The sequence below is a fragment of the Melopsittacus undulatus genome, chromosome 1, assembly GCF_012275295.1.
Source record: "Melopsittacus undulatus isolate bMelUnd1 chromosome 1, bMelUnd1.mat.Z, whole genome shotgun sequence".
Lineage (NCBI taxonomy): Eukaryota > Metazoa > Chordata > Aves > Psittaciformes > Psittaculidae > Melopsittacus > Melopsittacus undulatus.
Window position 1 is genome coordinate 146,132,039 of NC_047527.1, and position 24,134 is coordinate 146,156,172.

At 42.9% G+C, this 24,134-nt stretch overlaps 1 protein-coding gene across 2 annotated transcripts in view; it reads right to left on the minus strand.

Annotated features, from left to right (window-relative positions):
- Positions 1 to 1,239: 1,239 nt before the first annotated feature.
- EGFR (epidermal growth factor receptor) overlaps positions 1,240 to 24,134 on the minus strand; it is a 157,810-nt gene continuing 134,915 nt past the window's right edge. The window contains exons 18-28 of one of the 2 annotated variants that reach the window (XM_034069806.1): positions 23,124 to 23,246; positions 21,810 to 21,908; positions 18,545 to 18,730; positions 15,194 to 15,349; positions 14,243 to 14,318; positions 12,864 to 13,010; positions 10,550 to 10,647; positions 9,755 to 9,922; positions 9,613 to 9,660; positions 9,410 to 9,512; positions 1,240 to 8,295 (exon numbers count right to left, since the gene is read on the minus strand). In XM_034069806.1, coding sequence (XP_033925697.1) covers positions 7,919 to 8,295; positions 9,410 to 9,512; positions 9,613 to 9,660; positions 9,755 to 9,922; positions 10,550 to 10,647; positions 12,864 to 13,010; positions 14,243 to 14,318; positions 15,194 to 15,349; positions 18,545 to 18,730; positions 21,810 to 21,908; positions 23,124 to 23,246 — 1,581 coding nt within the window. In that variant the 3' untranslated portion in view covers positions 1,240 to 7,918. Of the gene's footprint in view, positions 8,296 to 9,409; positions 9,516 to 9,612; positions 9,661 to 9,754; positions 9,923 to 10,549; positions 10,648 to 12,863; positions 13,011 to 14,242; positions 14,319 to 15,193; positions 15,350 to 18,544; positions 18,731 to 21,809; positions 21,909 to 23,123; positions 23,247 to 24,134 lie in introns of both variants that reach the window. The other variant, XM_034069801.1, reaches the window with a different exon arrangement.

Here is a 24,134-nt window from a genome sequence, read left to right on the forward strand (position 1 = left end):
CTATATGACACTGGATAAAGATGACAAATGCTGTGCTGTTTGTGAGCTAGCTCACTTTCACAGGGCTGTAACTCACTGAAGGCAGCAGTCTCTGGGGTTAACACATGCATTAAATAACATTCCTTCTGCTCTTGTTAGAAAGAAAACAGGTTTTAAAGTAAAAGGCTTTCTGCAACAAGAGCTCTGGTGTTGGACTTCACACAGATGGTGCTTATTAGAGAGATTGCAATTCCCAACAAACAATTTAAGGCACCACCTGATCTGCAATTCCCACTCCTCTCTCAATTGACCAGCAACAACAATCCACACTGTGGGACTGGGGGGATACTCCCCCATTTGTACTTACAGGTAGGCTCCAAGCAGGACAAGGATATGGGGAGCAGTCACCCCACTGAGCAGGATATGTCCTTCCTGAGGTCTGCTGTGGGTCTGACTCAGGTGAGTGCTGACACAGGAGCTGAACCCGTCTCTGCCAGCAAACATAATGCAACTTTAAGGAGGCTGAGTCCCCTTTTCTCCAGTCCCCAGCACACACCTTTGGTAACTGCAGGTCCCTCTTTCTTGCCAGACCCGTGTCTGGTACAAACACCCTTTGTCAAACACTGCGGTGTAAGTGTTGCCCCAGTTGGCAGCCTTAGGAATGAGCAAAGCCACCTGTGACCAGTTAGGGATGAAATGTGATCACCCCACAGAGCTGTGGTGAAACCCTTCCACGTGCAGTGCTGTAGTAGGTCTATCCCATGTGTTCTGGTAGGTGGTCTGACTATGGCTGGGGACCTCCTCAGCACCTTGGCTCCTTTGTTGGCCACCTTGGAAATTCCCTGTTGTGATCTGATGTAATTATTACATGTTCAGATTAGGGGCTGGCTCTGTTGCTTTCCTGGGTTAAGTGCTGCAGGGTGAGGCTCACTTAGCACTGCTGCTGATAATGACAACACGTGGAAGAGACTTGTATTCCTCTCCTATCTTTAAATAGCCATTATCTTATCTGAACCTACCATATCTTGTGCAGGCAAACAGGGGGGTTGAACTGCAGCCGTGGGTTTTTTGGGTGTCTTCTTTTGCACCTTTTGTCACACAGGAGGTATATGGATGTACAACAGATACTTCAGTTTCCTTCTCAATATTAATACTAATTATTCTTCATAATATCAATACTAATTTATAGAGAATCTTTCTCATGCTAGCTGATCCCTAAAGAGAGGGAGAAAAAAGAAATAAATCACATGCCCCAAAAGCAAAGGTTTATTTAATTACTTTTATTAAAATAAAAATATCATGCAGTAATACGCATTAGACATTTCTGAGAACCAGTAATATGAAGATTAAGACTACATCATTTCTGCATAAAATAGGTTGAGCTGGTAAAACATGCAGCCTACGTATTGGAAGGGACTGGATGGAAAGGTGAAAATGAGAAAGGTGCTGTAGTGGCTTTTTTCCTGTGTAAAAGTTCATTTATGAAGACAAAAATGATTTAATTTACTAATTGTGACACCAGGGACTATCCAGGCTGTATGTGTACTGGCAGTTCCAGCTCCTCTCTACTGTCTCATCAACCCAGACACTCTGTTGAGGACCCTCTAATTCCTTTAATCTTTGTGTGCTACATGTTCCACCAGTGGGATAATTAAGCGCCAATGCTCAGGGGATGCTGGAGCTTTATTTGACCAGCTTTGCTAACACAATTCCTTATTCTGCCTAGTACAATACCATTTAAGTCACCAAGGTGACTCTGGTCAAGACTTTACCTTTCCTTACAAGGGAATCCAGAACACAAGCAACGTATGTTATGTACATTGAGCCAACAATATGGCTCATATGCCACATTATCACATGGATGAGCTTTTGGTGGGTTGCTTTGACTCTGCTTCTGCTATTATAATGAAGGTAAAATGAGAACCTGCCATGCAATTCAAAGGAGCAGCTTTCATTAGCGCCCCGATAAGCAGCACCTGGGCTTTCATATTGCACTTCCAATGGTCACAAGTGTTGGCTGTATTATTGCTCACATTATGAAACTCGGGCACTGTGCATGCAGAGAGTCAGAGTCTCAGAGAGAGGAAAGGGTCCCGTGATTAGCTTCACTAAGCCCTGGATAAATCCCCAGTGTGACAGCTTTTACCAGAAAAAGAGTTAAAATCTAAGCCCATCAATAAAGAACCCTTACTGTGAGTTCTTCTCTGGCTACAAACCCTACAAGCAGGCCACTGATTTTTCCTCCCCCCACATACAACAGTATATTACAACAAAAGTTCTCAAAAAATTAAACCATTAAAAAGAATAATATACACCTCATTTTAATTGCTCAATATACAAACAATCTTTGATCAACAGTATAAACCATTAAACCATATAAAAGTCAAAAGAGTTTCTTACTGTACAAATAGTGCTTTCATAGATGAGTAATTTTACAATGCTGCGAGGGTACCGTCTGTATCTATGGATATATTGCTTGACAGTTTATTAAAACCAAGACATTATACCTTATACTCCGTTGATTGCATCAATACAAAGCAGCCTAAAAAGGGCAATGGATCCATAGGATCTCTGATTATTGCGAGGGATTCTCAAAAATCACTCAACATTAGCCTTGTTTTATACTCTCAGTGTAACTAAGTTAAGCATCCCATTAAATTCAAGGGGAATGATATTAGGAATGTAGGATTAAAAAAGCAACTTAGGTATGCGAGTCAAGCTTCCTACCATTGCAGACACCTACTTTACTTATTCCCTTTTGTAAAATATGAGGATTACATTGATGGTGGTTGCAAACAAACGCTCTGCAGCTGGCTTGTGAGAGGTAAGAAGAAGAGGCTGGATGAATTCCAGCATGAGTGGAACCTATGTACCATACCAGCTACATCAGAACAACACCTTCCACCAGTCCAGTTGTTAGTGACAAGTTTGATTCCTGGTTTTCACCTTACTAATCAGAAAAATCTATTGCTTCAAGGCAAGAGGTACAGAGGGACTGCATGGCCCGTATTGTCATGCATGCAGTCCTGTCTGCACCATCTAAGCAGACAAGAGCAAAGTCAGAGGAGCACTAGCCCTGAGTCTTGGCCAAAGGCTGTCTGGCTTCAGAGGTGCAGTAAGTGACATGTCTTTCGCCAGCTAATTCTCAAACTGTCAATTTTCCCTCTGAAAGCCCTTTTTGGATGCTACTGAGGGTTTGCTTCACCATTAACTGTGGTACTCTCACCGCACTCTTCTCTCCCTGCATGGCTGCATGCAGTACCTCTGAGCAACCCACAGCTCTCAGTCCGCACGGCCATGGTAATACAGGTGATCTGCCAAAACACACAATGTCAAACGGAGGCAGGATGTGTGGCAGGAAGTAAAGCATGTCATGAAAGTGCCATGATTTCAACTCCCCCATGTAATTAAAGTAATACATAACCAAAACTGTTATCAGTTTAAAGTCTCACTGCCTGCCTACACACTTCCTCACATTAAAAGCAGTTATCTCATCATGTCTCATCTTCACATCATTGTATCTTTTCCCCTGATACCAAGCCAAAACATCATGTATTTGTATCATTTTTTCTTGACTGTGCCCCTGTTTAGCTGTTGTATTGAGTAGAAAATAAATCAAAATGGAACAGAGGTTGTAGGTCTGGCCCTGAAGTGATAACTGGTCCTCATATTTGGTTTGGCTTTCTATGGACAGGCCTCATCCTCCTGTCAAGCCCTTTGGAGGTCTGTCTAAGCCCCAACAACGAGTGGAGTTCTGTATAGCTTTTCCCTGTAATGAGAGGCTGTGGAAGCGGTGATCAATAGCCTATTCCTTTAAAGCAACAAAACAAGACGTGACATCTTTGGTCCTAATGCAGCCCATTTGACAAGCTACTTGAAGGTGTCATGTTTTGTGGGGTGGATTTTTTTGTCTATTGTTTAATTTTTTTAGTTATTTTAAAAAGGCTCCTTAGAAGGTGTATGTCAGAACAAAGAAGTAACACTTACAAAAAGAAAACTAGAAAATGGGATCCCAATATAAAAATTTGAACCAGTGGTGATAAAACATCACAAAGCATCCTTGCTAAGTGTTATACACAGGGCTTGACTTTCCACGAGTATACAGTTTCCATCAGGAAGGAGGACACAGGTACATTTTCATACTTTGTCCTGATTCAGATGTTTTCTCACAGAGAAACACAGGGGGGAACAAAAGCCAGAGTACACCAGAACTGCTGATCTGAAGAGGCAGTGCTTGTACTAACAGAAGATGTTGAACTCTGAATGTGAAAAATGAGCGCTTGTCTGGAAATGCAAAGTTTCTCCTTGGCACCCTGGAGCACCCCTAGACAGACAGAGGACACCCCAGACAACTTGTGATGGGACCTGGTTGGGGTCCTGTGACATCATTATACGCCCTGTATTTTCTAATGCTGGGGCTTCACATGGCCATCTGATGGTGATGCTGGTGGGACAGGGCATCAACTGCTGTCTATTTCCAACTGTTCTCAACAGAAAACTCACTGCATTGTTGCCTGCCAGCTGGAAACAAGAGCAAGCCCCCAGCCTCCAGGATGAATTTACCTGACAAGATCAATTGCAACATGAAGGAGATTTCCCAAGCCAACTCCCTTTGCAGCACCCAAGGCCCAGATGAAGTCAAGTGTGCTGACACTGTACACAAATCACTGGAAAACATCAAAGTAAGATAAAGCCTCCCAACTTAACTTATATTTTCATATACTTAGCAGTTATTAAGAGTCTTAAATTATTATTGCAAAAGCAGTTGCATAGTAACTACTGCTTTATGATCAAGAGACACTAAGCCCTAACTTGCGAGTGGTTTTATTTTGCCTTCATTGAGAAATACAGTAAAAAGGGAAGTTTTAATTTTCTGGATTGACAAGACTCTGTCAGCTTTTACAAGCAGCTGTGGCCTTCTACATTTCTCTATTTAGCTGCATTTTAAAGTCAGCATTTTCTACCCCAAATCTCCTGAGAGACAATGGCAGAACTTTCAGGTTATTTCTGGATGCTGAGTTGTGCTGCCTAAACGGGTTCACCTTTATGAGTAGCCATAATTCACAGGATGCACCTTGCTGTTCAATACTCAAGGAGCTGCAATGGGAAAACCAGACCATTTCAGCTACTTATTGATCCTTCTCCTTTTTAGCATCTCTATGGAAATCATTTGGTACATCGCTAATGTCTGTTAGCCTACGAACATCACCGGTGCCTCCTGCAACAGCCATGCAGTTGCCCAGTCCCATTTTCTCCCAGTGCTGCTGTATCTGCCCCTGCAAATCCCCCCTGGAATCTGTATATTCACATCAAGAGTTTGTGGTCCTACATCCTCTTTCCTGCTTTCTCATTAAAAAAACACATTCAAAAAGCAATGGTCTTTCAGACTTACATTGCTTGATTTTTAGATGTATCTCCTTGCTTCTATCAAGGAGTTGCTACTGAATCCCCCCTAAATAGTTTTAAAAGGCCAAGTATATTAAGCTATATTCGATAATTTTGATGCTACATAATGCTGGTGATACATACTGCTTATGGCTTTCTTGTTTTAGCTAACATTAAAACAACACATCAATAAATCCCTTTGTGCAATAGCGTCGGAAAGATTCCGCAGGAGAACACGCACACTGTGATTCTTCCAATGTTCTGCTTGCAGACACAACGGATTTAGCAAATTGAAAATGATCTGTGATTTCTGTTGAGATCTGTTTTTGGGTCTATGTACACTCCTCCCCGGGCGGTGGGTGGAGGAAAGCAGCACTGCCTGTGCATACATGTTGCACGCTTGTGAGAGCAGCACAACAAATCTGCTCTCAGGAATGCAAGGAGAAATCTGCCACTAATTGGATGTGGGAACTACATTCTGGTTAATGTTTTAAATGCAAGTCAGTAATAGTCAAACACTGTGTTCTCCACACTGCAGTGCCTGGGTCTCGGTCACAGTGACACGCACGTTCCAAGCAGGAAAATCTTTGGATTTTGACCCAATAGATTGCTTTACCCTAGGCTGCAGCATGGCCAATGAGCTACTGCACACACACAAGATACTAACGCATTTTACACCATGTTACTTATAAAAGGGGTCATTTCACATGACAGTTCTCCTTCTTCCCTCAATAAATCTGTAAAAACGATGTTCTGAACACCTTCTGCTTGATCCTGGACTCCAGATGCAGTACTTAAACTGAAACACATCCTGATGTATTCAGAATGTGGTGGTGGCATAAATCTATTTCTAGCTACTTTATAGGCTACATATCCTCTGCAACTTAGCTGCTTATGCTACCCTCAAGCAAGCTGCCAATGTTCAACTAGTTAAGGGGCTTTGTAGCAAAATCACCAAATGTGCATTTGCTTTGTGATCTAGTGGTCTGATTAAAATCATACTGCCAATGCTGGTGGCGTGCACCTAAATTACTGACTAAATTCACACTTTAAGCACTTTTCTCATCCTACATTCATAAGAAATGTTAATGATGGAAGAATCTGAAGTTCTGTATCACAGGCCCCTGGAAGGAGTAGCTGCTTTTGCTGCTGTGATTGATTCATAGTCAAGCTAAAATCGCAGCCTTGCCTCGCCTGCCTATTCCACACTGGCAACAGAAGATGATGCTGGGTATTTTAAAGAAGCAGAAGGCAGCCCTGTGTTTCAGAAGAGGGAGATCATATTTTCCATCACTCTGGATTATTCTTCCTTAACTCATTGCCACTGCCCCTCCTAGATTGCCAGGCTATGTAACCCCAAAGGGACAGGCAACCAGCCCCAGCCTCTGCCCCAAGCAATTGGCAGTATTCTGCCTTGAAGTGAGTGAAGCGTAACACTGATAGACCCCTCTTCTTTGCCAGATGTACAAGGGAAAATTATTTCTGCTCTGTGCCCCTTTAAGAAGGGAAATAAAACACCTTGCTACCTGTGTTTCTTGCCCTAGTCAAGTTTAATTTAGGGTAGATCTTCCAGTCTGTCTTGTGAATGCTCCAGTTTGCCATTATTTGCATTTCCTTGACATTTAATTAAAGTCTGTTAAACATTACTTGACACTTCATTTTTCAATTAGGGCAACATCTTTAACAGTTCTGTTGAAGAAGAAAGGCATTTTGACAACTTGACAGCCGCATAAGGGATCAGAAAACAAATGTCTTGAGTTTGACCATCAGAGAACAGAGTAGCGAGCACTTTGTATCCATGTACAGGTGACTCTGAGGCAGCTTCCTCCTCTCAGTCATTAGCAGTAGTGGTCAGTAGGTGATGCGTCGTGCCGTTTCGCTTCTTGTGCTAGTTTTCCCTGGAGCAGTCCACTCCATACAGGCCCTGGGCAGAATCTCCCACACGTCCCCCAGATGCACTTCTCCTCTTCGTGCCAAGAGGCAGTTTATGAAGCCAATTTGTAAAAAATATGGTGGTTTGGAATAACTGTTTCTGCTCTAGGAGTATTGGAAAACTGTTTAGTAACACAAAGGGGTTTTTCCTGCTGGTGATCTGAGCACCACATAGCAGACCAGCAGCACAAGCGTCCCATCATGTAAAAGATCCAAAAATTCTCTTAGAAACATTTATAAAAATACAGGCTGTAGAAAGGAATCTAAAAGTGTACAATGTGTACAGCTCTCGAGTTCATCCCAGAGTGGTTTCTCACCGTGCTACCATTTGACAATGAAAGGAATGCATCCATGTTTCTTTTGTCCGGGAAGATCCCACTCCATCACAACATCCATCTGAGCACAGGTTATGGGCCTCAGTTATTACATGGAAATAGGCAAGAAAAGACCCAAACTACCATCAAATAGACCTCGCAGTTTCAGCCCTTGTGCTGAAAAGGAAAAGTGTGCTTCTCGATGCATTGCGGTTGTTGTCCGCTGTGAGCAAGTGTCTATTCTTGCAGCAGCCAGGTAGTTCACCGAGGGTCTGGCTTCCCTCACTGCAAGAAGAAATCCTCTATGGTCATGCCGAGGCTTCAATGTATTCACTTTTTGGTGCTGCTACCCTCAAGTACTCTGGGTTTTCTGCTGCGGGAACTTTCAGGAGACCGTTAGGTTTGGTTTCCTTCGGTAAGAAGTCCTGCTGGTAGTCAGGATTGTCCAGATTTATTTGGTGGTTGCCTGCCTGGATCCAGTAAGGAGAGGTCTCAAAGATTGTCTTGGCCAGCGGAGACTGGCTGGTGTTGAGATACTCGGGGTTGTCCACAGCTGTGCTGTGTGAATTCTGGTAGCTGGAGTCTGTGGGGACCTTTGAGTTTGCTGTGAGAGAGAAGTTGTTGTAGATCGGATTCTGGACAGCTGGGGCAGATGTTTTCTTGGGCACCAACTGGTTTACATACTCTGGAATAAAAAGAAAATACAAATGAGAAGGAATGAAAATGAAGACATAGAACTAATGCAGCCATTTGCATCACTTAAGGTGTAGTTTCAACCCAGCTGCCACTTGCTCTTTGCACACAGCACCTCATAGAATGACAGAATCATAGAATGGTTAGGGTTGGAAAGACCATTAAAATCACCTAGTTCCAAACTCCCTGCCATGGGTAGGGATGCCTCGCACTAGAACTGAACTTCCCAGAGTGAAATGAGAGCCAAAGGCAGGGACTGCCATGCCATGGCACCACACATCCTGCCCTGAAGTTCACCTTCAGGAATCTGGTTTGCAAAGCCCCAGAAAGATGCCTTGGACCACAGGACAGCAAGATAGCTACTGCTGATTTTAGTGGCGTGTAGGTGGCTACATCCCAGATACTGTTCTGAAACTGCAGTCTGGGAGCTTAGCTGCCAGGAGCTGTTTCCCTAGAAAAAATGCTTAGAGATGGGAAAAAATACTGGACCGGCGGTAACAGACACTACACATTTCACTGCAGTGCCATCCTTTGCAGGATCTTTCACCCTTTGTAGCTGTGGTGTATTCTTGGAAGGGTTGGTTGGGATTTTTTAAGGTCACAAAGCATCATGACTGCACAACCCAGCATCAACTCCCTCGGTGCTCTTTGGCTCACTCTTCAACCGCCTACGATGTAAGTCCACGTGAAACCATGAGCTGCCTTCTGTGTATCAACATCTGAAGGCAGTGGAACTGCCAGAAAGCTGTTTATGTTGCTAAAAAGGTTTAAGGGGTGAAACCTAGGTTTTAGAGGATCATTTTCCAGTATGAAGTTTTAGACACATAACCATACATGCAAACTCTCCGGCCAGATGGCACATATGGTGAACAGGAGGAACCTGGCTGGTGAAGGAACTGAAATGAGAAATGGCCAGAAGCAGACAAATAAAGTTTAAGAAAAGGATACACGTGCACATTTCCACTCCTGTTTACCAAGCAGAAAAAAAGGTAGGAAGCATATGGATTGCTTCCATTCTGCAGAAAAGGAAGGACAATGATTACATTCACAACTGAATGCCTTGTGAATGAGAGGCCATGGGATGGAAACACAGGAGAGGTACTCACCTGGGGCTGGCAGGAAGCCATCATCTATGCTGTCCTCCAAGAAAGCGCCTGTTGGATCTGAGCTATACCTCTGGACAAAGCTGTCTTCCCTCACAGGATGCCCCTGCTAGGTTGAAAGTAGAGAAAATCCATATTAAAGGCACTGTTTTGTAGAAATTGATCCACATAGAAGTTGCTCCTTTTTCAACGGTCATCCCACTTACCCCATTCCTGTCAATGCAGGTTGTCGTAGAATTGTTGCTAGTAGCACTCTTAAAAAGAGAGAGAAAGAAAATACAGACATTATAAGAAGCAGTTCACTCTTCAGATTGCTTGTCATGTTTCCAAAGAGAAAGAGTTTCATACCAATGAACTCAAGAGAGGAGTGCGGGATGTTGAAGGGCTGTTGAAAAAGCCCTGGTGTGGCACGAGATACTCATCAGCATCCACTATATCTTCCATGTCCTCCTCTTCCATAAGGGTGCGATAAAACTTGGAGTCTGTAGGGCTGGGCAGGTGCATCCTATCATCTCCCTGTGAGATAAGTCAGCATCAGAGAGGGTTAGGATTAGGCTCCCTTCAAGCCCACATTATTCCCTTCTCTGAGATACAAAGTAATTTAGCAAGAGGCCCAAGATGCAAACTCTTCATCTGTGTGTTTATCCAAATTAACCTAGCGTTTAGGAGAATTTGGGCCTGCAATCTCTGCTGTAAAACAGCTGCAATTTTTAAGAGCATTGAACTGTTCTCCTCTTAGGACTGCAATATGGACTGTTACTGGTCCTACACTGGGACAAGTCCTAAGAAAATAGTGGCTGGTCTTGAAATTCTGTTGGTGATTGGTTCTAGATGAATGTGTTAAGACCTCAAAAGCAGCAATAAATCACAGACTCATAGAATAGTTAGGGTTGGAAAGGACCTGAAGATCATCAAGTTCCAACCCCCCTGCCATGGGCAGGGACACCTCACACTAAACCATATCACCCAAGGCTCTGTCCAACCTGGCCTTGAACACTGCCAGGGATGGAGCATTCACAACCTCCCTGGGCAACCCCTTCCAGTACCTCACCACCCTACTATGTGTTTTCAAATGCATTACTAAGAATTTTGGGCCCCATATTAAATGCCCATCAGACACGTTCCCACCATTGGGTTTAGTACCTGTATAACGAGATAGCGTGGAGGGTCACGGGCCATTTTTGAGAACTCTGCTATCAGTTCGCGGAACTTGGGACGGCTGTCTGCATCAATCATCCAGCCTGGAGGGACAACAGGGGAGCAACCAACAAATAAGGTTGTGTTTGGTGATCAAACAGAGCTTAAAATGAAATGTAGCAGCAAAATGAACAGTGTCCTGGGTAGAATAAAGAAAGGAGTTACCCAGGAGGGACCACCATAAAAAACTCAGCCAGTGGTGTGAACTTCACCATTTAAAATGCATATCTTGGCATTGGATTACTCCAAAATAGCCTTGAAAAAAGCTCTTGAAGGAGGGGAAGCAAGCTAACTTCAGTGGGCCCTGCAGAGGTATGGCAATTTGACTGTCCAGTCACTGCATGGCTTTGTGAAATCCTGGGAAGCCTAAAACAGAAGCTACCCTCTGTACCAGATGTCTTTTAAAATCCAAAACATCCTCTCTGGGGACATTCTGAAAGAGTAACTGTATCTAAGCTGCATTCAATTAGCAAACGGACTTTAACAAAAGCAAGTCCTACAGCTTAGTGTGGACTGATGATAGAAGAGATTTCTAATCTAGATAGTGGCGGTTTTACATGTGATATTACTTAGGAAACCCACACTTTCTGTTATCAACTAACAGAGGAACTGATGTAGAAACTCTTTATGTTTAAAAATAATGAAGGTCAAGCTTTGTATGTCTGAAGAACCCACGAGAAACAGCCTATCCATGGTAATGGAGAAGACGAGTGATAATATGCCATCTTAAAACTGCATTAAACAAAATCTCATCATTGCCAGTGACTTTTTACCATGGTAGAAGGAAGAATTCCTTCTTGCTTTTAGAAAGAGTGGGGCCTTTGGGAGTTTGCTGCTGTTGCAGCATCTCCTATTCCTGAATTTCTGAGTTGCATCTGTTTAAATTCTGCTTCTTTCAAAAAATGTGCAATAACTTTGAACATTTCAGTTTATACTCTCTGCTTATAAGAGATAAATGGGTCTTCTGAATTCCTACAGTTAAATTGGCACAGCTGCAGCAGGGTCTGCCCTGCAGCCTGTACACATGAAGTGAAAAGAGCAGTGGAAAATGTGGAGCTGAGTCCTGTAGCAGAAGGAAGGCTCAAAACCCAGCTCCTCATGCTCGCATTTAAATTCAGTGTATGAAAGGGGATGGAGACACCCTACTGGTTGTGTCTTACAAGCTACAGGTACCTGATAAGGTGTCTGGAAAAATGCCTCCTTTCTACACCTGTAGTGGTCCAAAGGAAAGGCAATTGGCTGAGGTGTCAGTAGGGTTCAGCATCTCTGACGATGATGAGATGTGTTTCTAGAACACTGCTTTTGGGACTGGGCACCTCCCAGGGTAGGTACACTGAGCACTGCACTGGCCGCACTGAGCACAGGATCAGGCTTATCCTGTGTGGTGTCTGTCCCAACAAAGCTACTTGTGGGTGCTCCAAGATTCCCCAAAATGTTGTGCTATGAGGTGTTTATGGTAGGGTGGCTCCTATTTCAGGAACAGGTACATTTTGCTCTAGTGAGAAGGTCTTATATGCCACCTAGTGGGCTGCTTAGCAGCATCCTCTTAATATCGAGCAGGGATGTGGCAGTCATAGCCTAGAGATACACAGGAAGCCACATAATAATCTAACATATTAGCAGCTGACAGCGGTGCAAAAGGGGTTTGGGGTTCAGAAGTCCTTTGACATGCCCTAAAAATAGCTGAAAAGTGCTTCAGAGACCCCTCAGCTTTTGTGCTACTTTACTGCAGCAGCTGTCTGCCAAAAAAGGGACTCATTTTCATTCAAAAATGAGGAAGAAATTGGATGAGGAAGTCCAGATCCTCATGTGCATCCACTGTCATTGTGGTGTCTGTGCTCTCGGCACTCCTTTAGTAAAAGGAGTACATAAATCCATGTGCAAGATTCCAGAGAGGAGGCATATGACTGAACTAAGGGGGAGCTTGGAGGAGAAGGCAGTGTTGATTTTCTAGACATACAAAACCAGAGTATGAGGTACAGTGGGTGGTGCTATGCTGAATCATACTGCCTGGCAATATCAGCCTAAAGTAACTGACTATCAGTCAGTGGTGTGAATGGTGAAAACAGCATCAATTGTTTAATCAGTGACTAATGAAACCATACTCTGTACTCCTAGCTAACACTCTGGTGTCATCACTCTTATCACATAACCCTGTGCAATCACCAAGAACACAGCATATGCAAATACTACATAATGAGGGCAATTGTGCTACTTATGCAACTTAGGTGAGCACCCACAACCCCAAATAGAAACTCACATTTGACCATGATCATGTACACGTCAATGGTGCAGATGGGGGGCTGGGGCAAACGCTCTCCCTTCTCCAAGACAGAGGAGATCTCACTGGCAGGGATCCCTTCATACGGCTTGGACCCAAATGTCATCAGCTCCCAAACTGTCACACCTACAAGGGGGAAGAGAAGACCATGAGAGAGGCTTTGCCAGGAGCCAGGTTGCTTGGCTTGGGTGCAGAGAGGTGGTGAGCAGAGAGAGCTCTCACAGAGGCACTGCCAGAGCTCCACCCAGGGAAAAACGTTTTCTACCATGATTTTAAAGAGAGACAAATGAATAAAACAGACTGAAATCACCCTGCTTCCCTTTGAGGTTCTGGGGTTTGCCTCTCTTTCCCCTCCTTCTATGCTTCATTTTTTATAATCTCAACTACTATCTCAGTGTTGCACATCCCACCAACTTCCCAGCCCCACAGAAAGGAAATGCAGGTTACTGCCTCTTGACTCCAGCCCAGCAAGTGGCTGGAGTAAGTTTGTCTTTTTGTTTGAAAATCTAAGTTGCCTTTTTGTTTAGAAACAATCAATCTCTCTGGAGACGAGCAAGAGCAGTTTCTGAAAGATGTGTAAACCAGCTGCCCCAGTGTCATCTGCTGACATACCATGTACTCTCGTGATGTAGCTGTTGTGATTGTCTGGTAGCTTAGGATACAAAACAAGATTTTGGATGCCAAGATATATAAATGGATTAAAAGGACCAGAGGCTGTACTTCTTCTGAAAGGATACAGGATCTGACCATCTGCACTGAGTATTTTCCAGGAATATAAGAGCCCATGGAGTGGAAATTTTGTAATAGGATACTCTGAAAAGTTTCCCTTTTACTCCTTTTTCTATCAAGCTGGCTGATGAATGATACCAAATGTAAAACTGGTATATAAACCTCTTTAAGGAGATTTTTAGCATTGTCCTTTTAGCGTTGTCCTTTCAATACCAAGACAGCACAAGCATTTTAGGTCACAGCTATGACACTGACACTGACCAACAGTGTGGCCATTGCTTTTAGGTCCTCCCTCTAGTTCTGTGGCTTTCCTGTCAGCCAAGTTATATTTCATGTGAAGCTGCTGAAGAAAAGCATCAGAACTTCTGCAAATGGAGCAATCCCTTACCTGCAGCCCCTTCCAGGGGAAGGGCTCATCATCTGAAAGCATGTTCTCCAAAACATCTTACACCTCACTAGCATGTGATTTCATGGGACTTCTAGTTTGTTGAATATGTTTGGGACCACTGTTTATGTTTAATCTCTCAGTCTTCTCATAACAGGAATGAAAAAGGTCTGTGTAGAGTCACAAGCAAATCCTGCGATTTTCCAACCCATTTGCAATTAACTGTAACTGGTTTTAGACTCACCGTAACTCCAGACATCGCTCTGATGAGTGTAAATCCGATGTAAAATTGACTCCAAGGCCATCCATTTAATAGGAACCTAGGAAAATTCAAAAGCAAGCCTTAAGAGGCCGACCCAAAATTTATGAGGGATATTTGCCACCAGGTGGTGTGTAAACCTACAGTTTGGTTACAGAAGTGAAAGACCAAACAACTGCAACACCTAACTATCTGAGTGGTGGAGCAGGCAACTTTTGAGTCTCTTATTATTATTGTCATTTATTATGTTGAACCTGGGAACTTGTGAAATATCAGGCATATTAGAAATCTCTCTTACAAATTAGCTTTGCAGTACTTTTAATGGTCAGATTACTATTTTTTTTCACCTTCTATCACAAGAGAACATAAATCCAGTCTCAGGCTGTAAAGCCTGACAAAGACTGATCTGCACTCATATGGTTTCCATTTATGGTCTCTGCAATATTTGCAAGCAGCTTCTCTTTAATTTCTCAGCAGGACACATTCCCTCCATCAGCACGCAGTACAACACGAAGGCGTGTTGAACCAAGTCTGACAGGTCTTTCTTCTGCTATAAATACACAGCATTCCCTTTCCCTGCATAAACTGCACAGCGTTATTGGTGTTGGCTACACTGATGAATTCAGCCATGCTTTTTTCCATTTTTTATCCTCTTTAATGTTTTCTTAATAATCTTGCTTTTTCCCAGACATTCTGGGTGGGAATTTCAAAAGCATTCACTGCTCTGCTACCTCCGTTCCCACTGCAGTCCCACTGGCCTGACACTGCTTCAGCTGATTTCAGAGGACTTCCTCAGGCTTCAAAGGCAGCATGCTGAGACAGCAGCTGAGTGCTTTGAAAAACACTCTTTCTTCCCCCCCCCTATGTTCAAGGCTTGTGCACAAGCACAAACACCAATGAACGCACAGCAGCGGCTCATTCTCCAGTGTGCTTTACCTTGCCTCCCTCGGCGTGATACTCCTTCTCGTCAGCACCGAGCAGCTTTGCCAGCCCAAAGTCTGTGATTTTCACGTGTTGAGGAGTCTTAACAAGGACGTTCCTGGCAGCAAGGTCACGGTGCACCAGGCGACGCTCCTCCAGATAGTTCATTCCCTGCAATAAAACAGACTGTTGGTAGGCATCACATGCTTTGGGTTTGGATGTGCAAACAAGTGAGCGCTCCACCATGGACATGTGGTAATCTATCCCACCTTCAGAAAAAGGTTTCCTGTTTCTATTTATGTGATGCTTATTGCAGGGTGAGGATGGTTACACTGAGAAATAACTATTACCCTCCAGGAATGCTTTTTGTGGGTCCATACAGCGGTGAATTGATGGAGAAAAAATGAGACAGTAGCAGGTATATATACAGCAGGCGATGAAGTTCCTCATAAGACTTTCAAATAACTCTTTTTGCAGCTGCACTTGTGCAACCCAGTGACTTCAGGAGAGTATAGTACAGAGTTAACTATCACCTTCCACATGCACACAGACCAACCCTACAGAGAGTATTTAGACATTATTCATTCAAAGCTGCAGATATTGTGCCTTACTGTGGCATGCTCTACCTTCTTCCTGCTAACAATGAGGTATCCCACTGCAAATGTGAGAAAAAGGGGAAAAAGCAGTAAAAAATTTCACTTTATGGCTGAGCTCAGAGTTGTATCTGTTTTCAGATGCCTCTTTAAAAAGGCATGTTCTTCTTTGAAAAGGCAGTTTCGCTGCCTCCCATGATTAAACTGGGTTTTCATGGCATATGTGCTTTTTTGTTACAGCTGCCTCCATAGGAAGAATATGACTAACTGTGCTGGTTTGACTTCTGAAGTATAAATCAGCTGTGTTTCTGACCACAGAGATTATTCCCCTTTTAATTCAACACCAGTCTTTTGGTGCACGGAATCAAAAAGTTCATGATTTCTAAGTTTCCTGCAAGATCTAACCACAATTATTCCCAGCCCATAGGCTTTTGCTAGTGCTTGTATTTTTATGAAGAAGAAAATAATAAAAAAGTACAAAATGATCATGCTGATGAGATGACAGAGCACTGGAGGGAATAATTCCCTTCCAGCCTCCCCCCCCTTCCTAAACCCACTGTTAACCTGGACCACCATCGAATCCTCCACCCGAGTCCCTCAGCAGAACTTCACCCATGCGCTGCTAATGTTGCCAAAACAAACCACCCAAACAACCTGGAGCAATGCCACTACGAGCATGCATTTCATTACACGGATAGTTCTTCAGCAAGCAGAGCTCTGGAAACAAAACATCTCGAGCCACCGACACAAAACTATCTTAAAAAAGAAATCATAATCACATAATCTAGCCCTAGTAGGACAAAAAAGCTCCTGCTAAACACATCTTGCTTCAGGCTTATTATGAAGCAAAGCTGCTGAAAGGCAGAATATCAGTTTCAAACTAAGTTTTTCAAGATGCTGATGGCTAAAGAGCTTGTGCATGTACATAACCATACACCGAAGACACTGAACTGCTTATCTAGAATGTTCAGCAGATATTTAATTGTGTGCAGGCCTGGGGTTTAAGTCATTTTTCATCATTAAGCATGAGACCAATGTGTTCAAAGAGTTACTTCACAGTGCTTCTGCACATGGAGTGCCTATGCTCTGTCATAACATCTCATCTGAAAGAAAGACAGGACTCCATACCTCAGTGAAAGATGATGTTTGTAAAAGATGCAAAGAAAACTTCTTTCAAAGCTGTGAAAACAGAATGGGAATAAGCTTCCCAGGGAACTTGACTCCTGCTGCTTTGTTACCAGCCATAAATACACTGGCTTCAAATTTTTCCCCTCTCTAAAAGTACATTTTTAAAGAGTCAGAGAATGTCCAAAAATCTGGCACGACTTTATCAGAGCAGTAACACCAGACACATTGGTGGGAAAAAGCCAAACACAGGATTTACGAGTGCTTTGAGGAGAACTTCAGTGAGGAGCAGCACAAAGGAGAATGTTGAAGGTCAGGCATCGCTGGAGAGGGTAGAGGTTGCTATGGGCAAATGTTGAACCCACATGAAAAAAGTGAAACAGAAGCTAACAATTGTGAATGGCAACCTTTTGGGCAAGCGATGCCTCAAGGATCAGTCTGGGGACTGAGTTTGCCACCTTCAAAATTAACAAGGAGGAGGAGGGAAATGTGGCCTCCAGCTCATCCTCCAAAGGGACTGAATCCAGGACAGAGCAGTAATTGATTTAAAACAAGAGAGCAAAAGAGTCAGAAAGAGGCAGTTCACATCCCAGGTGGATGCATAAATGAAAGTTCACTTGCTGTGGAGCATGCTGTAAAGAAGTACACACACTGAGATGAAAAATGCTCTGTGTGCTTTTGGTGGATACATTTCTGAGGTCCTCAGCATGTTTCCTGAAAGCAAACCACAGCCAGGAGAGCCTGAGATGTATATAAGGTCTCAAGGGATCGATAAGGCTGTAAGTGTGTGGTTAGCTTGCAGGCTGGCATTCCTGAAATAAGGAGTGTTAAATCAACCAGGCCTTGCGGATACTGCCATCTTATACAACGAATCTCCAGCAAACTGAACCTAATTTTTCTGCTGCCTTTGCTCTATTCTTCCATGCTTGCAAACAGCTAATCACCTTCCAAACACAGCATGTTGCTGCTAAGTGCAAGAGGCTGTACTTCAGCCTCCTTTGCTGCTCTCCTCTTTGGCAAACAGTGCCAAGTGTAATAATTAGTCCTTTATTTGGACTATGGGCATTGCAATTAGAGTACAGGCACCAACTCAGTGCATACAAATGACAGAACAGCCCTAATACACTTGAATTGTCTTTTGGTCACAGCCAGCCTGTGCTAGAATGGAGCTGGTATTTATTAATCAGCAGCTTTGATCCTCAGGCCTCAGAGATTTCAGCCTCAAATTCTCTGAGGCACACAAGAAAGTGTCTCAACACTGTTCGCCTCGTGCCACAGCCCGAAGAAATCCACTGATGGAGTCAGCGTTTTGGTATGGGAATTGCCAGATTCTACTCCCTGCCACAGCACTGTTTAATCACACTATAATTTCATTATGGGGTGTTTGGTTTGGACACAAATCTGTTGGTGATAATATTATCCTAACGCTGTTTAGGAGCGTTTTGAGGAATAGCTAAGGTTTGCTCAGCAGCTTGAAAATAGATTGTTCTAGACAAAGCAACCACTCACGGTCACATATAAGGTATCTACAAACCACGTGATGAAATACAAAGATTTACAGAGACAGGTAAGTAAATAAATACATTATGTGCTGTCAGATCTTATAGTGTGAGTTTTAGCTGATATGGAGGTATGCTGGTCCACTTACCTTTGCAATCTGCACACACCAGTTGAGAAGGTACTGGGAGCCGATGTTGTCCTTGTGCTCTCGGATGTAATCAAGGAGGCAACCATAAGGCATCAGTTGTGTGATGAGCTGGACAGTGGAAGTGAGGCAGATTCCCAACAAGCGGCACACATGAGGATTGTCAACACTAGCCATCACATAAGCTTCCTGAGAAGAAAGCAAAAAAAGGAAGGTGAAACACCCCTGTTGGCATGACACATATTTGGAGGGAGTTTAAAATGAACTGGTCATTCAAGAGGTTGCTAAAATACTAAATGCAAACTCTGTGCCTCATATCACATACAAAATACTTGTATTTCCCTCTCTGTGGACTGAGTTTTTTCTACTCAGTGGAAGGCCCAGATTTTGAACTGAAGCATCACTGAGATGCCACAGAGGAACCAGGCTCCCACTTCTATTACACCAAGGACACAAAATCCTCTTTTCGGACATAGAATCCTGGGGGCAAAACTGGCAGACCTAGGCAGAATTAGTAAATTGAGCATCACCTGGAAACTGATGGGATTTCATCACTTTAAGCACCCCATTGCAATGGCAACACATCTCATGAACACAGGTCATGTCGCTTTTTCTCCTCCACAGACCTTTTCACCAAACTATCTGGGCATGAGTATTTTTGAGACTTTTGCCCTTCTGTCAAGGTTTGTGTTAACCCAGAAAGTCAAGAGTCATCATCTAGGATGTGACTGACAGTTTGACTTCTTAAGAGATCATGTTCTTCTTGATCATTATGTCCTTCAGCTGATGTCAAACCAAACAGGCTAATAATCAGTTCACCTCTTTAGAGGCTTGAGTACATGCGGTGAAAATGTTGGCCCCAGTTGGAAAAGCTGTTTCAGACCCATTTAGCCATGTAAATTATACCAGGAATGTACTTATAATGTGAGAGCCTAAGCATAATAAACCCTTTGGTCAACTGGAATTTTGGGTTTGAGCTTCATAAATATGTGAAAAACTTCTGTCAAGCCTGGCTTTACCCTACGTAGCTTTTGGTACTGAGCTAAGGTGCCCTTTCCATTTGCTCCTCTGTAGGAAGGGAGATGCTCTTTCAGAGGCTAGTGAAGTACACTCCAAACACACTGAACACATCCTTTAACATGGCCACAGCGTAAAAAGCACAACTTCACATTTTTTTGTGTGCAAAACCTACTTATGGATTGATAACTGAGATGTGTATTTATATTGACAGCCACTGTCAAGTGCCAGCTTGAAGAATGGATCCCAACTGGGAAAAAAATGGCAGCTGTTTGGATTTTCAAACTGATTTTGTGTCTGATTTACAATATGTCACATTTAGATATTTTTAAAGCCATCTGATTGAAAACCAACACAATGGCAAATAAGTGAGAACGTTTCCATGCATCTTAACTCAGCATCTGGAGAGACACCAACTAATCATCCCTTGGTGATTTAGCATTAGCCTAGCAGCCCCCCAATGCCTAAAATCATAGTGAAGAGACTATTGTGGCATGGAAAGGAGCAAATCTGCTCTAAGAGCCTGAGAAGAAATACCATAGCACTTTACTCATCATCTAACAAGCTTTCCACAGATGTCACATAATTGTGTAGCTGGTAAGAACTATTATTAAACAAAGTTATTAAAGCAATGACGTTCAAGAAATAAGCAACCCCAATTCTTAAGCAATACTTTCTGGCCTTGGTATTGCTGTTTGACTTGCCAGCCTAAGCAAAACATGATGTAATGCAGCTTCTCCCGAGGTGCTAATTCTGTGTTTGGTATCCTTGTTTTGGATGAAAGTGCCCTCCAGGCAGTGAGGTTAAAGATGATCACCAGTAGAACTGGACGACTGCTCCTCAACCTACTGCAGGATGTGAGTAGGTCACTGAAAAACAACCCTCTGTCAGGGAGGGCACTGGTTCTGTGGGCTAGCTTGAGGAAAGATAAAGCAAGAATACAATCTGCTGTTCAGTTATGTAGATATTTGTGGCAGTATTTTGTAAAGAACCTTTCAAATCCATTATATGATGTTCAGATGTAAGCAGAGACCAAAACATGCTCATCTCCCTAGGCTTCCAAACCAAGCCATTGTAATGACGAAGGGCATCTGTTCCTTGTCTTGCTTCCTGTTGGGATTCAGATCCATATTGTACTCATTTTAGTGGGGGAAGGGGGGGAAGAGCGGGAACTCTGCAGAGCTGGAGCTGTTCTTACTGCCCATCTGCCGCACAGCCTGTGTGGGGCTGACCTGAGGGCCGAGAACTGGGATGCTGAAGAGTGGAGTGGGTGTACGGGCCACACAGCTTTCAGACAGTGTCCAAGCCTTGGCACTGGCTATCACATCTGATAGTGCAAGGTCAAAGAGGCCACCGCCTCCTCGCAGGGAGCAGAAGGGAGCTATTGTGTGGTCGTGGGTCCCTCTAAGTAGCCCAAGACATTAAAGTGGGCCTTTGTTTCAGCTGTTTATCTTGGAAATCTCTGCGGTACACTCTAACCTGCTCCAAGTATGCTTGGTATTCAACAACAATCTTCTGAATTAGCCCTACCCTAATAAAGCCAGCGAGAGCTCGCCTGGATTATATGAGCTAAAGCTGCTGTGCCTGTTCTATACCTAGCGTGTTTCTGTAAGGTAAATCATCTTTAATTGGACATTATTATCTCTGGAGTTTCAATGACCTTGAAAAGTTGGTTGTTTGAGAGGAGATTTTGGAGTCATTCCTCTGATTTGACTGGTTTGGGGTTTTGTTTTTAATTTTCATCTGAAATATAGAAAAAATTCCACCAATGAAATAATCTAAAAGATGAACAGGACTGAAAAAAGCAAGAGCTTTTGTTAAGTGTCCTAATTCAAAGGAAAAGATAACATGGAGATATGCTACAGAACTCTGAAAAGAGGAAGTACTTTAATATCACCAGAGAGTATGCAGTCCTTGCATTTACTGCCCTGTGTGTGACATGTACGTGACACAATTTAAGGCCTAAACATGAGAGTAAAGAAAACAGAATTAGCTTTAAATGTATGGTCCTGACCTCTCCATAGGTGCTACCCCAGGATACTACACCAGTATTTGGACTGCGAGCACAGGGTTCATAGGAGACACAAAAGCATTTCACAGACTGGACTTCAAAGCCCAGAACTTTAGATAGAGAATTCAGGTTTGGGTGCAAAATATTTCTTCCCACCCAAAATCCTGAAATCCCTTTAGTCATTACAGAGGAAAATTCACAGACCACTGACAACTTGACAAAACAAACATGTAAACTTACGTCAAGTATTTCCTTGTTGGCTTTTGGTGAGGTAGCCTCTCTCAATTCTTTAATAGCCACAGGAATTTTAACTTTCTCCCCTTCAGGGATCCAAAGTCCCTACACCAAAAAGAAATAGAAAGAGTTACTCAGTCTCATATCTACCAGGTTAATTCTCACAATTACATACATCCTTTTACAGCTTCTGAGAGGACTTAAATATGCTGAGCAATGGGAAGACATGGCAGGCAACAAAAATAGGCAAAAAAGGTCTTGTGGGTGTTAACAAATCCTGTTAATGGAGTGGTATATCTCTTTCAGTCACCCCTACAGTGTCTTTTTTTTTGGGAAAAAACATCATGTTCATTTCCATCCCTCTATAAATAGCCCAAGAGATGCACAAAGAACAACTTTTGTGGATCGAAAACTAATTAATTAGCACATCACAGCAACTGTATGTGCAAAACCTTGCTACTTCCAATTTATAAACATTGGGATGAAAGAACTGGCATTTTCTCATGACAACAACTGTACTAATATATGCAGTGGCAGGTAGATTTCTTTCGGACTGGGTCAGTGCTCTATATCTATAGTGTCAGCAGGCCATTTAGGCAGCAGGTGAACAGCGTGGCACTGCAAAGGCACATTGCTGATGTACTCAGCAATATAACAATATATGTACTCTGCATTTTCAGAGATTAATTGGATTTGAACTTCAGAAGTTCCTAGGCATAGCTGGAAGCCTGTTTCAGAATATAGACCTTTATAAAGAGATATATGGTTCAATGAAAGTTTGTATTTCAAAACTGCTGGCACATATCCTGAATAAGAGAAGCAAAGAGAAGTAGAACTTGGTGAGTAAGAAACACAGAAGATAAACACCAAGAGAAAAAAAACCTCTGTGGACCTACACAGTTGAAGGTGTGTAGACACTTCCACACACCCGAATAGTTCAAATGAAAGAGATTGACAAGTATAAAAACAACACCCCAGGCCACAAAGAAAAATGGCTTAGCATTGAACTGTTTTTTTCCTACCACTCACAACAGGGTGTATTTGGCTGAGGTAGTTCTTAAGTTGATACCTTTGCTCTCCAGGTTCAGCAGTATGGCTTGGAAACATACCATGTAAAACCTCCCATGTTACCCAATTTGTAACTCAACTAATGATGACTGAGTCATCTCTCTACCATTCAATATAGACAAGCTATAAAATCTAGCTTAGTGATCACAACAATCACAACTCCCAGTTCGTGCTCTGTTTGGGTGGCTTCTGCATAAGGGAGCAAGATGACAATGGGAAGAGAAACACACCTTTCCTCTTAATGTATCTTACCTTATAAACAGTGCCGAAAGCTCCAGAGCCTAAAACTTTGACCTTTTTAAATTCTGTTTCCTTTAAAATTCTCAGATGAGCCTGGTTTGGTGCCTCCCCGCTGGGTGTCAGTGGTTCAACAAGCTGGGCAGAGAGAAGATGATGTTAGAAGGACATACAGTCTAGGAGGACAGCAAACTGCATGCTTTGGGAAAACAAGTAAATCCTTCCTTTAAAATAATGGACACTTTATTAAATATGAAGTTTCAAGGAAGTCAGGCCCACTCTGACTTGCAGCAATAGATATCTCAAGTCGCTCCAAATTTCAGAGGTAAAACCAATCACATATTGCCAACTGCTGTTTTGAAGGAGAATGAGGGAATGCTACTGTTCAAGTGAAGGCTTTGACTTCAAAGCCCTAAAGCACATGGTAAGAACCATGCAATTACCAGAGATCTTAAAGAAGATTTTTCTTTTTTCTGAACTTGTGAATAAATTATTAAAATGTTTTAAATAATGGGCAAGAATCACCCACAACCATTCAGCTCTGCTCCTGTTTAACTGGATGGGATTCCCATGGTACCAGTGGCTCCCCCAGACGGCAGGGTTTACAAGCGGCAACTGGAACTCTGAGAGCGAGTCTTTTGTCAATAACAAAGGAGATGGTGAATTTACTATCAAGGTTTTAACACTTTGGTCTAGGCCTCATTACCAAACAGCAGCAATGCCTTCCAAACAGAGGTAGTTAACCCTTTTCTGATGCACAAGTCAGCTTTTCCCCTTCGTGCTGCTTCTTTTTCCTTACCTTTGAACAAAACTGTATTTAGCTTGATACAATCAGATTTTAGTAGACTACTCGGATGAAATACTGTCATTTTGAGCAGTACAGGGAGTACAATATGAGCTGAGCACAAACTGAACTCTACTGTTACAACTGCAGAATACAGTGGTATGTAGAGTATTGTGAGGTAGTGCATTAAAAGCAGCACAGCTTTGACTGTAAGGATTTCAGCAGCTGATTCTGTGAAGCCA